Source organism: Apis florea, unplaced genomic scaffold (assembly GCF_048593485.1).
Source record: "Apis florea isolate Af1SG1 unplaced genomic scaffold, ASM4859348v1 contig_3170_pilon, whole genome shotgun sequence".
NCBI lineage: Eukaryota > Metazoa > Arthropoda > Insecta > Hymenoptera > Apidae > Apis > Apis florea.
Genome location: NW_028256714.1, coordinates 3333183 through 3349810, shown reverse-complemented (window position 1 = coordinate 3349810; position 16628 = coordinate 3333183). Strand labels below are relative to the sequence as shown.

General features: G+C 30.4%; 1 protein-coding gene across 7 annotated transcripts in view; it reads left to right on the top strand.

Moving 5' to 3' along the window:
* Vha100-2 (V-type ATPase subunit a family protein Vha100-2) overlaps positions 1 to 16628 on the top strand; it is a 37079-nt gene that overhangs the window by 18212 nt on the left and 2239 nt on the right. For 2 of the 7 annotated variants that reach the window (XM_086910045.1, XM_086910047.1), the window contains 11 exons: positions 9548 to 9688; positions 10607 to 10786; positions 11169 to 11297; positions 11408 to 11490; positions 12101 to 12227; positions 13692 to 13868; positions 14146 to 14358; positions 14749 to 14962; positions 15260 to 15683; positions 15996 to 16123; positions 16210 to 16442. In XM_086910045.1, coding sequence (XP_086766171.1) covers positions 9572 to 9688; positions 10607 to 10786; positions 11169 to 11297; positions 11408 to 11490; positions 12101 to 12227; positions 13692 to 13868; positions 14146 to 14358; positions 14749 to 14962; positions 15260 to 15683; positions 15996 to 16123; positions 16210 to 16442 — 2025 coding nt within the window. In that variant the 5' untranslated portion in view covers positions 9548 to 9571. Of the gene's footprint in view, positions 1 to 2235; positions 2563 to 3094; positions 3116 to 9547; positions 9689 to 10606; positions 10787 to 11168; positions 11298 to 11374; positions 11491 to 12100; positions 12228 to 13691; positions 13869 to 14145; positions 14359 to 14748; positions 14963 to 15259; positions 15684 to 15995; positions 16124 to 16209; positions 16443 to 16628 lie in introns of those variants that run through there. The other 5 variants (XM_086910041.1, XM_086910043.1, XM_086910046.1 and 2 more) reach the window with 4 other exon arrangements.

The following is a 16628-nucleotide window of genomic DNA, read 5'->3' as shown; positions in this document are numbered from 1 at the left end:
ATCGATAAATTAATAATAGCACGTTTAATCAAATAATTTTTTTGAAGAGAATTAATTTTAACGTAGAACGAATTTTCTTTTAGAAAATTTTTCAGATTAATCGATTAATAAAAAGAAAAAGAAAATGACACAAATTTGACAGTGTAGAAAACACGTACACGATCGATATACGCAAACAAGTCGACGATAATTTATTGCAAAGCTCGTCGTTCTTTTCTTTCTGTCCCATACCGTACTTTATTCCAAGTATTACTTTTTATTTGTTCAAATGTCGGCACGAAGTCGTGTGATTTCTCGACGAACGAAATTATCCGCGTGACTTCGATTATGTTAAAACTCGTTCGCCAAGTGGCCATAATCTTCAATAACATCCGTTAACATCTCTTCTTCCTGCGTTTACGATTCTTCGTCAATTTGCAACTCCATTGTGCATCGTTTCTCGTTTCTCTTGTGCGGTTACAAATATACACGACTCAAAATTTCAGAATTTATCATGGTAAAATTTCGATTCGAAGCAAAATTTTCTTTCAACGACGATGACTTTAATTTGAGATTTTTCATGAGCCATTTGGTTTGTGAATCGCATATTTGCTTGAATATCATATCTGAAGCAAAACCTTAGATTAGAAGATTTATATTTTTTATTAGAAGTCAGAATTAAAATTAATTGAGTAAAAAAAAGAAATAATAATAATTCTGATATAAATATGATCCTCTTTTATTTTACTTAATTCATAATATTAAACAAAACAGACTTTTGCAATTTCACTCGATTGTATAACTAATTTTGATGTGTAAAATATATATTTTCACATTAGAAATTAATTCAATAAAAATATTTTAACTACTATTAAATATTATACTAGATATTAGATTCGTTCGAAGAAAATAATTTTTGAACCAATTATGGTGAAATTTCAAATAACTAAGCTTTAGAAATAATTCAAAAGATAGATTTTTTTTGGCGAAAGTTCTTTTATTTGTCATTTTTACTTCGGTTTATATAACGTGAATCACGTTACAAATCAAATGAATTTATTGCTTTGTACAATTTTTTTTTTTTTTGTAATCGTGTTAATCCTTTTATCGTAATCTGATTTGATACGATTGTATACCTCAATGTATATTATCTAGAAAAATTAATAAAACAAATATATATATTAATTTACAATTAATTATCTTGTTCTATTCTGTTCTATTCATTTAGAATAATATGATTTTTAAAATTTCGATGAATTTCTTTTATGAAAGAAGAGCATGACAATAAAATTAATACTTATATAATAATTAATATTTAACGAAATATTAATGTAATTTTGCCAAATGTTATCTATTATTCATTATAAAATATTCAAAGAATTTCAAACAAACCTATAAAACAAGAATGGAAAAGAAGAAAAAAAAAATTTAAATATATCTTAATCTCTCGTTTTACGAAACAATATTTTTCGAGTTTACGTGATCGTTTTCAGTTACACGAATAACAACTCCGAAACGTATCCACGCGTAATTTACCAAAACTTTTTCGTTCCTCTTTTCACCAAACTTCGCAACGAATATCAGACTGAGATTGATTTTCAAGTGAGCAAGTGATCATCACGTTTCCTGCAAAATTGTAACATTTTTGCTGATGAATCGAAACAGACAAACTCTATTATACATATTCGATACGATATTCCAAAAAAATATTTATAATCTATAAACTATAGTTGTTAATATACAAATAATTTCGAAAATTTAATAAAATGAAATGGAACATGACCAAGGAACATTTTATTAGAAATATATGATGATTCATTGAAAGCATAATCGCATAAACGTAGAAAATCAATTCATTTATTATAAATTTTGAATTAGATAACATTATATACAACAAATCCAACATTTATAACAACTTATATAATCAAATTATTCGCATTAATTTTTGTGATTCCTTTTCTCTGAGAGCCACTCATTATACATCAACTTACTTACGTTGATCTATCGTTTGATCTAAACGTATCACAACTACTATTTTTCCTATAGATATATATATATATATATATATATATATATATATATATATATACACCTAGTATACCTGACACGGCGAATTGATTTGAATAAATGTATCTTTACGGTGTACGATTATGTACAATGAACAACTCATCACGAGGCCTGCTCCTTTGTCGTGCCACCCCACCACACACGAAACACACGGAGGTGGGACCTTGTGTCGAGTGTTGAATTAGATTCAGTAAAGTAAGTCGATGAGTGCGCGCTGGTCGGTCCGGTTATTGTGCAGAATCGTGTTGGATCGCTGTTTTGTTATGTAATTCTCTCCCTCTTTCCCTTCCAATTTTATTTTTCCGCTCCCATCCTCCCTTTCGAAAAACCCTCTCACTATTCTCTCACAGAGATCGCCATCGTCGATCGTCGAAATTCGATCGATCGAAATCTCTTGTGTTTTCCTTTTCTCTTTTTTTTCTCCCTCTCTCTCTCTCTCTTTCTTCTACTCTTCCTTTTCTTTTTCTTTTCTTTTCTTCTCTTTTCTTTTTTGAATACATCTGCTGCACCATCAGGGTGAGTCAATATATACCTAACAAGCTTTTTACTCGAGGAAAATTGAATATCTCGTTCTTTTATGAGCGTGTTAAACGCGCAATGTTAATCTTTTTTTTTTTTTTTTTTTTTTTTTCGTTTTTACGAAAATTATAGATAGATATCGTTAAAGGAATTCCAAGATCGTTAAGAATCGTTCGAGAAAGTTGCCAAGAATCGTTGGAATAAAACGTCTCAATGACATAGAAGCTGAAACTTTTATATTAATCCTCTTTTACACGTTGTCTCTTGACAAAGGAACGAAAAATATCTTGGTCTCGATAAAATATCTTTCTGCCTGTGATGCAACGTGATCGTTATCCATTGATAATCCACGAGCAGCGTGTTAATAGAGGTACACGGTCCTTTTCAATAAGTTAATTTCACTCGTACACTTAGCCAGACACTTGCTCTCTCTCTCTCTTTCTCTCAACCACGTGACAGTTGTTGGTTAAATAACATTTACATTCTGTAAGATTGCGAACGTTGATTCAAAGAAGAAAGAAGCTTTGTCCCAGTTGTGATACAGCAGCAGGTATTTAATGATGGAATATTTTGGCGCGTGTTCTACGAGCGTTTAATTAGTAATCTCGGATAGAGAAACTCGTGCATCCGTTTTTCCACGTTCTCGTTTACGTAATACGTGAACATCATAGCAAGCATTTGTGCGATTTATAATTGTGTGCAACAGTGAATATCAATATCGTTTTCGAAAAATTTGTTTCAGCAATTGGTTTTCAATATAATTTCAACGCGCGTTCAAGAAGCTAGCTGTTCGTTTTGAATCCAGTTATTATTCACCGTGTTCAATTTCATCATGTTCACCATTTTCACGCGTTTCATCGGATGTTATTAATACATATCGTAAGATTAAGATAAGTTTTCATGAGAAAAAAAGATGATCGAGAACGATTAAAGAACGATTAGGATTTATGACGTTTCATATTTCGTACAATTTCTTATATTTCTTCGCGCTTGCGTTACGATTCATGATACTTTTTTGTTTGTTTGTTATGCATAATCTTTTATTATTATTTTACCAGTATCTTTCTTTGTTCTTATTCCATTTGATAAAGAGGAATATTTTTAAGAATTATTTCTTCGTCGTAATGTCGTAAGATTATTCCCTTTTACAATTTTATTACAACTTAAATTAGAAAATTGTAAAAATTTATTTATCGAATAAATTTCTTTTTCACGGTATAAATGTATTAAAAAAATATTTGTATTCATCATTGAATTAGTAGATTATTATTTATATATATTCGATTAAAAATTCAAGAATATTATTGTTCTTCAATCTTAATCAATCTTAATTATATTCGTAGTATTCATTCGGTAGTAATATAAAAATACGATCGCAAATTCGATGTTACACTTAGCAATTATTACACAGGCCAGAAGTGAATGAACGAAACGAAAACTAAGGAAATCTAACAAGGTGTTAAAAAATTTCGGAATTAAGTAGGATCGTTAGGGCGGCGTTCACGAGGAATTCAAGCCTCGGTGCTTTCCCACAGTTTATATAGGAAATGTACGCTCGTTCTGCTAATTGACGGTCAAACACGTTTTAGCACGCAATCGCCGTGTTTTAAACCCAGCTTTCGACGTTCTGTCCACGATGTTGGCCGTATCACGGTTGCATTGGAGGAACGTGTAACGTCAATTTTTAAAAACATCAAAAAAACCCGTATCAAATTACCTCTGCACTGTGCATTAAATCGTTTAATTTAAATTCTAAATCGTGGTCGTTATGGAAAGAACGATGACGAGTTCGAAAAATATTCAATATTCAGAAGGAATATGAATTTCATTTGAACGTTGATAAAATTGAAAGATATTTAATATTGGATAATGGAAAAACGAGACGATTATCGCTCTTAACATCCAATAATTAAAATATTAAATTACGATGTTGAGAAAATAAATAAAATCAAAGTAAAGTTTATAACGTCGTTATTTTCTTTTCTTTTTCTTTTTCCCTTTTCACGCACGATAATATACATCTTTTTCATTTCTTCTTCCCGAGCGTTTGTTTTTTCATTTTTTGTTCAAAGAAATTATCAAATCGATGGCCGTATCGATGATAATGACGATGATGATCGCTATTGAATTACAAATATTTTGTAATAAGATAGTCATAACTCGGTCGCGATTACTTGACCATGGATTGGTGATTATTCGATGAAAGATAATCAGGCCTTGAGATAATAATTATTTAGAATACATAATCGAGATATATTTTTTCCATTTCAATCTTATTGCTTATTTCACACAACAGATTAAAATTTTCTCCAAAAAACTATTCCTCTATTCACAATTTGAAAAACGGACAATTAAATCGAAGGTTTTAGTTATTTCGACGATGACGATTCGTATTATTGCGTTTGCAAGTATTTGCACTCGAAGCCGCAAACTTAAGTACCTTATACTTTGTGTGCTCGTGGATTGTACGCGCTTATCTGAAAAAAGAATAGTCATTGTAATCGTTCCGTTTTCATTTTCCCTTCTTATCTTTTTTTTTCTTTTTTTTCTCTCATTCCACCGTTCTTCTTTTTCCTCTTATTATCAAGTATATTGCGAGCTACTGTGTTGCGAAAATTCGAACGAAAGTCGGGTGTTTTTCCTATTATCACGAGCAAATACCGATACGATCCAGATTATTCGTAACAATTACTCGGATACGTAGTAGATACGTATTTTATCATGTACGATCAATTAATACCAGACAATTTGCTCTGTCAATTTATTGGAGATACACGCACTGATACGCGTATCATCGAGAATTTTTCTTTTTCCAAAGTAACCGTTCCGGTTACTTTGGAATTAGATCTTGATTTAAATTTCGCGCCAAAATTGTCTCTCCTAAATCTACCCTCCCATTTGTTTAACAGCAATCGTTTCTATTTTGTTTTTATTATTATCGTTATTCTTTGATAATCGGGGAAATCGAAGCACCTTGTATCCAAAGTATCCTTCTATAAAATTAAAAATTATTTATTATCTTCTCTTTAAAAAAAATCTTCAAATCTAGCTATATTCTTATTTGAATCATAATATATTTTTCTTAATTTATATTCCAAGATTGTGTTCAAAGATAAAATAAGGAAAATAAAAATATTCAGAATAATTTTATCTTGTCAAGGAAATTTACAACGTACACTGCAACTTTGACACTGTTTCCGCTGTTAGAAATCTCTCGTTATTTTAAGGGTTAATTAAATTCAAAGTTATTATACTAGATTCGTGTTAATTTAATTTAATATACGTATTTGAGCAAAATGATAAAGGGAATTATGCTAGGAATCTAAATTTCTAGACTGTATATAATTTAAGATCGCGTAAATCGATGCGACATTTGTATGTACTTAAGAAACGTTTTTACTTATCTTCAAACTTAACTTCTATCTCGGTTCCTTTATACGAAACGGTAAAGAATTCCTCGATAAGATTGCATTACCTGGCTGATTGCATACACCTATATATAGTGTACGCCGCCACAAATTTTCTGTTCCACCGAGCTACGTCTTACTATCGTACGACTTAATTATCTCCATTATCAGTTTTTCGAAAGTCAAGTTTTATCTCGAAAAAATTATCACGAATTATCTATGGAAACCAGTATGGGGATATAAATGGGCCAAATTGTATCTTTGATATTAAAACTAGCTGACTATATAACTGATATGTCTATATGTATGAAAATACAGTATTATAAAAATAATTTTGTCGATTTAATTTTGAGAGTTTTGAAGGAAATGTTATGGGATAATATTATTAACCCAACTTAATGATTAATAATGATAATGAATTTAATATCATACAAGCTATCTAACTTCGTTCGTACATTGATTGAATTATTAATTGTGTATCAAAGAATATTAAAAAATGGAAGTAGTAAATGTTATTATTGTATTTTCACTATGTATAGAGAGAGTGAAGTTAAATGATCGAGTATATTCCATTAAAAAATATAGCTCGAACGAAACAGTTCACGTGTCTTCTATTTATGTATTTCAAGATACGCGAAATTGACGTCATATTACCGGCAGAGTGGTACGTCACATCAAAAAATCAACGTCACTACTTTGAATGTTGCTTTAAAATTATTAGATTGAACGTCATTGATTGTTAACGTTTGCCAAGATTAATTTGATGCATCGGCAGATGTCGTAGACGTCTTTTTACGCTAAGATATCCATTTATTATGCCATATTGAAGAATGGAGAAAACATGTTTCTCAATGTAATCTTAATTTAATTTCCTATTAGTTTGATGCAAAGATAGATATGTAATTAAAATTTTAGATAAAATTTCGATCTAATAATTCACGATTAATACTGGTTCCTTCATTTTAAATTCTCAAATCTTCTCAAAGAGTCAATATGTATTTAGTGTAATATATACATTTATGATATGGATTTCTTGTCAATGATCGTTAAATTTCTCTGTTCATAAAATACAAAGTATCTTATAAAGTGAATATGAAAGTGTTACACGATATCATTATTATTATCGTTCCGTGATAAGATCACGTTTCGTTGCAACGTTTCATTGTGGAACGTTTCATCGTTTCATCTAATAATATTTATAATAAAAACTCGATTATCATTAATACAACATATTAAATTTTACGACTTATCTCGCATCAATTGAAACAATATTCTTATACGCTTTTAAATTTTGCAGAATTAACAAATATTCGATTAGCATCGGCTATATGAATAAGTTTGATGCGTATAATGAAATTGTTGATGTTATGTGAATGGAATTCTTTTCATGGAAAATTGTTACAAGTGTTTCGACAGGAATTTAAATTAGATATGTATATTATATACATATATATATATATATATATATATATATATATATCTAAACAAATCTTGTTACAATGTATTAAATTTCGTTAAATTTTCAAATCTTTAAGGGATATGAGACTTGTTAGCATAGATATAGTATAACAATTTGTTGTTCAAAAAAAAAAAAAATAATAAAAAGTAGCTTCTTTTTAAAAAATAGTTCTTTATATAACACGGTATAATAGAAAATATGCAAAAATAACTTTGAAGGTAAAATTCTTATAGTATAAGCTGTTAGATAATTTCCTATATAATGAAAAATAAGGTATTGAAATAAATTTTATTACGGACTTCTTTTTCGAAGATATTTTTGATTGCAACAAAAATTTGCTTGTTTTACTTCGATCAATTTAATCGATGCAAAAAGATTTTTCACTTATTTATATTTATATTAACAAAATATCTTTTAAACTATTTTTTTTTTTTTTTTACATGACAGATAGATATCTAGTAATCAATCATATTTTATGATAATTCAAAATAGATTCAATCAGATTGATTGATAGAAATTATATCAATAGATTATCAAAGTTCCATCCATATTTATAAATTATCAAGAAATTAATTAAAAAATTTTTTTACAACTCGATACCAATATTTATTAGTTTTGATAAGATTTAAGATTTGGAGTAGAAGTTGTAATCGTAACGAGAAATCTCGCAGAAATTATCTAACGCAGAATCAAGGAGTACACCTGTGTTTGATAATAATTTAACGAGATTAACCATGAGAACGTAGTTATAATAGATTTGGATTATGCGAGGAAGATTATGATCGCCTTGAACTTTATACTTATTCCTTTTTCATTCCAAATTCTTACGTAAGCTCATAGTTGGAGGATTTGAATTTATTATTTTAAAGAATCTTTTTCGTTGATCGTTATTAAAACGTACGTTATCGGTGGAAATTCTTCTCTTTTCGTCGATGCTCATATCTGTCACGTAGTTGTACTTTGAAATTATTGTTCTGAAAGATGTTGTCAATAACTCTTACGTAAACAATCTTGATTGTGGATAATCAAGGAATTTTATCACGTGAATAGTAAATTGATAAAAAGGATTAAAAACGTAAAAGTGGGAAAAAAAGTAAACAAGAAAGAATGGAAGAATAGAAGAGGCAATGTGTATAGTTGGGATATCTGTGTGAAGAGAGAATATGTATGAATATGTAAAAAAAAAAAAAAAAAAAAAAAAAAGAAAAATTGGCTATAGAAAATAAGATTAAAATGTTTAAAAAAATTTATGATAATTGATGTGCATGGTGTTGCATTTGAATAAATTGATACAACGACCGACAGATAATGATAAATTATTTTTCTTATCAATGAGTATCAGGTTGTGAATTCTTGAGAATAAAATTTCTTAGATTTCACTCATAAGCGATTTTTAATTATTTAGCATTAATATTTATATTAATTTGACATTGATTATATACAAAAGTGATTATACAATATGCATAGCTTCATAAAAATATAAACTTGTATAAATTTAACGTTATGTGTAATTTATGTTTTCTTTTTAATTTAATGTGCTCTAACCACTAACTTTCTCTTATTTAACTTTAATTAGGAGGTTATTTGTTCACCTTTAGAAATTCTCACTTCTACATAGGTATACATAGGTGTGTGTATATGCATGTATGGTCATAATTGGTCATAATTAGTTATATTAGTCGTATTAACATTCATGTTTTTTTTAAAAATTATTCAATTCTTCTAATTTTCACTTTTTACACATTATATGATAGACATTATATTTTCTATATCGATACAGTGTTTTAAACGATATCTCTTCTATATTTTTTAACAATTTTTATGGAATTTATAAACGTTTCATACGTTTCGTATCAAAAAATTTAAAAGATGATTTATCCAAATCAAAATAAAATGAAAAACAAATTGAATTTTCGACTAAATTTTTTATTATCATTAAAAATCGACGTAAAATATTAGATCTTAATATATAAATCTTCCTACACGAACGAATGCAAATTACCTCAAGTTTTAAATAATGATCATTCGTTGTTACGCAACTTTTTCCACTTGTCTCAAAATTTTCCATTATATCTTAATAATAAGAATTATTTCTTTTTTTTTTTTTTTGTTGCAGGACAAAACGTAACTCGCCTTCAGAATGGGGGCGATGTTCAGGAGCGAGCAGATGGCGCTCTGCCAGCTGTTCATTCAGCCAGAGGCGGCCTATCTTTCTGTTTCCGAGCTTGGAGAAACGGGCACGGTGCAGTTTCGTGATGTAAGTTATTATTATTGCAATCTTTTTCATATTCTCCGATATCTACAATCTTTGCGAATGCACAGATATAATTATTGTAATTATTTCGAAAGATGTTGACCTTGTGGCGCCATAATGTTTGACTTCTTATTATTATGAAGAACGATATCTTCGATATGTCTAGGATGAAAGTTAGATGAATCTAAAAGATAAAATGCAATTTCGAAAGCTATTTATTGCAAAAAACTATTAATAATTCTGAAAATTTTTAACTTTTAATTTTAATTTATATCTTAAATAATTATTAATAGATCTCTATGCAAAATACTATTTTTATCTTTGTTTGAACGTGGCTAAAGAAATGAAGTTTAAATAACGATATTTACATTTTGTATAAGCGCTTAAACATTTCTAATCTAATTAGTAAGTAATTAAATGATAAATATATTTCTTTTTAACGAAACTCATTCTCAAATTGTAGAACATTACATTCTTTTTATTTTCGAAAAAAAAAAAAAAAAAAAAAAGAAGAAAAGAATTTATCCCTAAAATATTTGGTCCAGAAGAATAGATATACTAAGATTATATCTCGTTCCTATGTCTTTCAATCGAAAAGCAAAAGGTTCGGTAAGTTTTCTTGAAAGTTAGTTTGCGTGGTGGTATCTGGCCTAGAAATTATCATTAATGTCCATGACATAACAACTGATATAAGCGATTTTATGCGTGTCGGGTTCATACGCGGCCTTAACGCATCCCCGATCGTGAATCACGATGAATCATTTCCATTGATTCGGATCAAGTGTTCAAGGCCGATCGTAAGTTCGAGTCGACGAAAATCGGTCATATATTTGTTTAGACCGAGAGTTTAATTTCCAGGAGAACGAAAATCCTTAGATCAGTGCGACGTTTTATTTTATTTTATCGTCGATTCGTTCGTAGCTCAACGGCGATGTGAACTATTTTCAACGGAAGTTCGTGAACGAGGTGCGTCGATGCGACGAGATGGAGAGGAAGCTTCGTTACATCGAGGCCGAGGTGAGGAAAGACGGAGTGCCGATCGTCGACAATCTCACGGAACTGCCACGGGCACCGAATCCACGTATGATCATAGATCTCGAGGTAAGATTCTTTATCGCGTAATTTTCTTTCCCCCCCCTCCCCCCCCCAACATTTCAAGAAGAATCGAAGAGATTTCGAGTAGAAATTTTTGTCCTTTGCGAAAAATTCGATACTTTAAAACGAGTCAGAAATTATTTATTTTATTCTTCTATCTAAATCTTCTATATTTATTATTTTAAATATCAAACATTAACATTATTCATACTATTGAAAATTATATTGAAAATTAATCAAAGTTTCCATTAAAAGTATAAGAATTTTAAAAAATGAAAATCCACTTCGTATCCTCATCAATGTCCACGGGATTGAGAACCCGTGTATATACTCCGTGTATACTAAGCGAGGTCGAAACAGGTGTTGAGATATGATTGCGGTGTTTCAGGCCCATCTCGAGGAAACGGAGAACGACATATTAGAGCTGAGCCAAAACGCGGTGAACCTGAAGAGTAACTACCTCGAGTTGACGGAATTACGGCATGTGCTCGAGAAGACCCAAGTATTTTTCACGGAGGTAGCTAAAGTAGTTCAGCAGCTTTTGCTCATAGCGTCGTCCTCCTTCGTGTAATCGATGTTACCGTTCTGTCGAAGAATCAAGATTCGTATCTTCTTCTATATCAACAGGAAGAGGCCAATGACTCGATCACCAGGACGCTAATAAACGAGGAACCACAGAATCCGAACACGACGATTAGGGGACGTCTTGAGTATGTTTTACTGATATGCAGATACACAATGTGTGATTTATGCAAATTTATATTTCATAAAAAAAAAAAAAAGATGACGAAGCGCGGTGGAATCTGTGGAATTAAAAATGGAATTTAATTCTGTACATTCTGGAAAGAGATCCGGTTTTATTACAAATCCAGGATTGGCCGAGTTAATCCCTGAACGCGTGATAACGCGTTAGATCAGTGTCTCTTTATCTTTTTAGAGATACGACATTCCTTTATAATTAGCCAAAATAATCTGGTATATTCTTTTTTCTCACGATTAAATGAAAATGTATTTTCATTTAAATCGTTAAATCTCTTTAAAATAATTGATTCTTCTTGATTTTGGGTTTTCAATAGAAAAATAGGAGATCTCGATGCAATTTTATTGAATTCAAACTTTTATATATTTTGATCACAGTTGTCCAATTCTGTTTATTCTCTTTTCACGAAAAGGATTGTTAAAATAGTATTTTATATACCATTTTTATCCGATTATTAAATTTAATTATTCTTCAAGATTATATATTAATTTATCGAGAATGTTTTTCTTACTCTCTCTTTAATCTTTTGCTCTGTTAGAAATGAAATTTTATTTTTGTAGATTCGTTGCTGGGGTAATAAACCGAGAACGAGTACCAGCTTTCGAGAGAATGTTGTGGCGAATATCCCGTGGAAACGTGTTTCTGCGCCAGGCTGAGCTTGACAAACCATTAGAAGATCCAGCTACTGTTAGTTCACTTCCTATCTTTTTCTCTATCTACTTCATTTTTAAAACTAAAAAAAAAAAAAAAAAAAAAAAAAAAAAATAATCGATTTTTTTCTTGTCTAGCTTATGAGAATGTAAAAATTATCGATCGCTTACGTAGATTTAATTTTATTAATCTATTTTTGTTGTGTCTGTTTTCTCATTATTGTTATATCTATCTCTAAAATAACATACACACAAGGATTCGAAGAATTTGGTAAGATATTAATCTTAATATTATGATTTTTAGCGTTAATATTATTATTAGATTGCTAAGTAGAAATTCAATTTTAATTTTTAATTTCGTTCGTAATTAATTCTTTCTCTCGAAAAGAATTCGATGATTATTCGTTATTTTGTAGATTTTTTCCGTTCTTTGTTTTTTCAAATTCAAAAAAAAATCTCGTATTAAAATATGATATGAATTTATATTTAAAAATTCGATTTTAAAATAATCTTTAACACATCTTTAAACTGATTTCTATGAATTTTCCAGAAACTTAATCTCTCTTTTATTTTATTATTATTATTTTTTTTTTTGTATACTATTTTTCTAATATTATCATTACATTAGAAACATATGTATCTATTATCTTTCTTTATCTCAATATTTTTTTTATTAAGAAACAACTTTCTAAAAGATTTAATTGCAGAATAAACGTTATCATTTTATATCGCTTTAAAAAGAAAGTCAGATAACTAATAAAAGTTAAACGACATTACTACAGTCAATGCTCACAAACATAAATATAAATACAAATAATGATTTGATTTATTTGATTTAGAATTTTTAAATTAATTTAAATTAATTTTTCACAGTAGATTTTAAAGTTTTTAAAACTTTTACCGAATCACCTTATCATTTATTTTATATCACAGAATCATATTTATCTTATATTTTTATTTATCGAGACTATTTTTCATTGTTTCTATTTATTTAGATTATTGAAATTAAGAAAAATTTATAATAAACCAGTATAATTCCAAAGATAATAAATCCCGGTCAATCGATAAAAAAAAACCATTAGAAGCGGAAAATCTTACCTTTTAAAATCCTTTCTCATCTTATCTCGATACTAGTTCCGGAGATATCGCCTTACAAAGAGTAATTTTTAATCATTTTTACTATCGTTACTATCGAGCTTATCCCAAACTCGAGACAGACGCGAAAAACGCATTTCCAAGAAAAAAATACAAATCAATGAGCGACGAATTCATAATCATTCATTTCATAATCTCACGCGTTAATTGAAAAACTTTAAAACTTTGAGTCTTTATAACGATCGATCGAGATATAAAGATGAGACAAAAAGGGGATCTTCGGATGGCACGAGTAGATTTTGACGACGAAATTTTCTTTGTCTCTTCTCGTAACGCTTTTTTCTGTAAATGCCGATACTTTATGTTTCTCGATCTCTTGTTGGATAAGTTTTGCGGATTGTTTTAGGGCAATCAGATATTTAAAACGGTGTTCGTCGCATTTTTCCAAGGAGAACAGCTGAAGAGCCGCATAAGAAAAGTGTGCACCGGTTTCCACGCCTCTTTGTATCCATGCCCTCATAGCCACGCGGAACGTCAAGAAATGGTGAAGGGCGTTCGAACGAGGCTGGAAGATTTGAACTTGGTGAGAAGTTGGTATACACGGAAGAGAATCGTGTGTCATTAATTACGTAATACAGTTCCCTTCCTTGCTACTTTCTTCTTTTTATTGGGATGATGTAGTATCTTAGATGCTTATTAGAGAAAAATGATAGTTGAAAGAAGAAAAGATTACGAATAGAAAATCATTAAACTTCGTTTCATTCACTTGTTTATTTTTAACAGATTATTTGAAACAGATCAATCGAATCGAACAAGTCATTGGTTTTTGAAATGATCCCCTCTGTTTTCTCGCTTTACAGGTTTTGAATCAAACGCACGATCATCGTCAACGCGTTTTACACAACGTGGCCAAGGAATTGCCCAATTGGGCGATTATGGTTCGAAAGATGAAGGCGATTTATCATACGATGAATCTGTTCAACGTTGACGTAACAAAAAAGTGCCTTATAGGAGAATGTTGGGTGCCTGTATCGGATCTTACCATCGTTAGAGACTGCCTTAACGAAGGATCGGTTGGTTCTTCAAATTTCACTTCTTTTTTTATAACAATATGAGTATCGCTTATAAATATTCAGACGATATATAAGAATACCGAATATTACTAATAAAAAAATATGTAACTTGATAACAACGACTAAAAGATAATTATATTTTATGAAATTTTGTTTGCATCCACGAACAACAATCGTTTATTGTAACCGGTGTTAATTAACCGATGTATTAAAAAACAGTACAATTATCTCTAACTTTTTAATCCAAAAATGTAAAAAAAAAAAAAAAGTAGCGAATAGTTAATTTTAAATCTCGGAAGAATTTTTAACAATCGACCGACCGAACCGAATCGCTTCCTCTTTTTGATAGAAAAATAGAATATAAAAAATTAATATTTCCACTTTGTCTAGCGTCTGTGCGGTAGTTCGATACCATCTTTCCTCAATGTTATCTACACGAACGAAAATCCTCCGACGTTTAACAGGACGAACAAGTTCACCAGAGGTTTTCAAAACTTGATCGACGCGTATGGCGTGGCGTCGTACCGCGAAGCTAATCCAGCCCTTTACACGATTATCACTTTCCCCTTTCTATTTAGCATCATGTTCGGCGATTTTGGACATGGTAAGTGAATAACAAATTCACAACAATTCACAACTTTCTTTCGTTTGGAAATTTTATTTACCATTTTTCCAAAGTTGTCAATTAAAACTGTGTATTTATCGAAATAAAAGAAAACTATAAACTCGCACTAGTTTTGATCGCAACTTCGATATTTTCAGATATTTTCCACTAATCATTGCCAAAATCTAAGATTTTCGAAAATGAAAATTTATGTGAAAATAACAATTTACACGAATGAAATATTATTTTTTAAACACATTTGCGCAAGGATCACTTACTTCGAATTTATTTGTTTAGGTATAATTATGACTCTGTTCGCTCTGTTTATGATCGTGAAGGAGAAGAAGTTTATGGCTGAAAAAACAACGAACGAAATTTGGAATATATTTTTCGCCGGACGTTACATTATCCTTCTCATGGGTTTGTTTTCCATTTACACTGGCATCATCTATAATGACGTATTCTCAAGATCAATAAACATATTCGGGTCTAGTTGGGACATACAGTTCGACAATAAAACAATCATGAATAATGAGCTTATGGAATTGGACCCGGCCAAAAATGATTACAAACAGTACCCTTATCCATTGGGTATGGATCCAGTTTGGGTGCTTGCCGAGAACAAGATCATATTCTTAAATTCGTACAAAATGAAGCTGTCCATCATCTTCGGTGTCGTGCATATGATATTTGGCGTGTTCATGAGTACCATTAATATTATGTAGGTTTTTTTTTTTTAGAAACGATTACTATATATAACTTCAATCTGTATATAATATGAACTCTGCTCTCATCATTCCCCCCCCCCCCCTCTCCCTCCCCCCCCTCACTAATGAATCGATATAAATTGAAATTACTCAAATTGTTGAATTAAATGTAAGAAGGATTGTATTCCTTTTTTTTCTTCAAAAAAATCAAGAAGCAAAATCTCTTAAAAATTGTACACTTTTCGATACAATCCTTTTTCATCCGACAATCATTTGTTCGATACAATTTTTTCTTTTATAAAAATAATTTCTATATTTCTCTGTAGACATTTCAAGAAATACTCGAGCCTTTTCTTAGAATTCTTGCCACAACTGCTTTTCCTTGTTGTATTATTTCTCTACCTGGTAGCCTTAATGTTTGTTAAATGGGTCTTATACAGTCCCACTTCGCCAGGTACGTATCATAATTTCCGAGTTGTAATTTGTCCAATTTTGTCCAAATCAGATGAAATTTAACGATATTTCACCATGTTTTTGTAGACATGGCGTATACTCCTGGCTGTGCACCATCGATATTGATCACGTTTATTAATATGATACTGATGGGTCATGCCCAAGTGCGCGAAGGTTGTTCAGAGTACATGTTTCCCGGCCAGACCACTCTTCAGCTCGCTTGTGTCGTAATTGCAGCGTTATGCGTGCCCGTGATGCTGTTTGGAAAACCACTTTTTTTCTTATTGCACAAAAAAAACGCACAGGCGGGAAAAGTCATGGTAAATAATTCTTAACTTAATCCCAACTAACTCGAAATACGTCGCGTCCGTCGTTTTATCCGAAACGTAAAACGAAATTTTAACGATTTTAACGTATATAAATGCGAGGTACGCGTTTAAAAAAAAAAAAAAAAACGTAAATCTATCTCGAAAATAAATTTCATCGCGTAAATAAATGTACTTTTA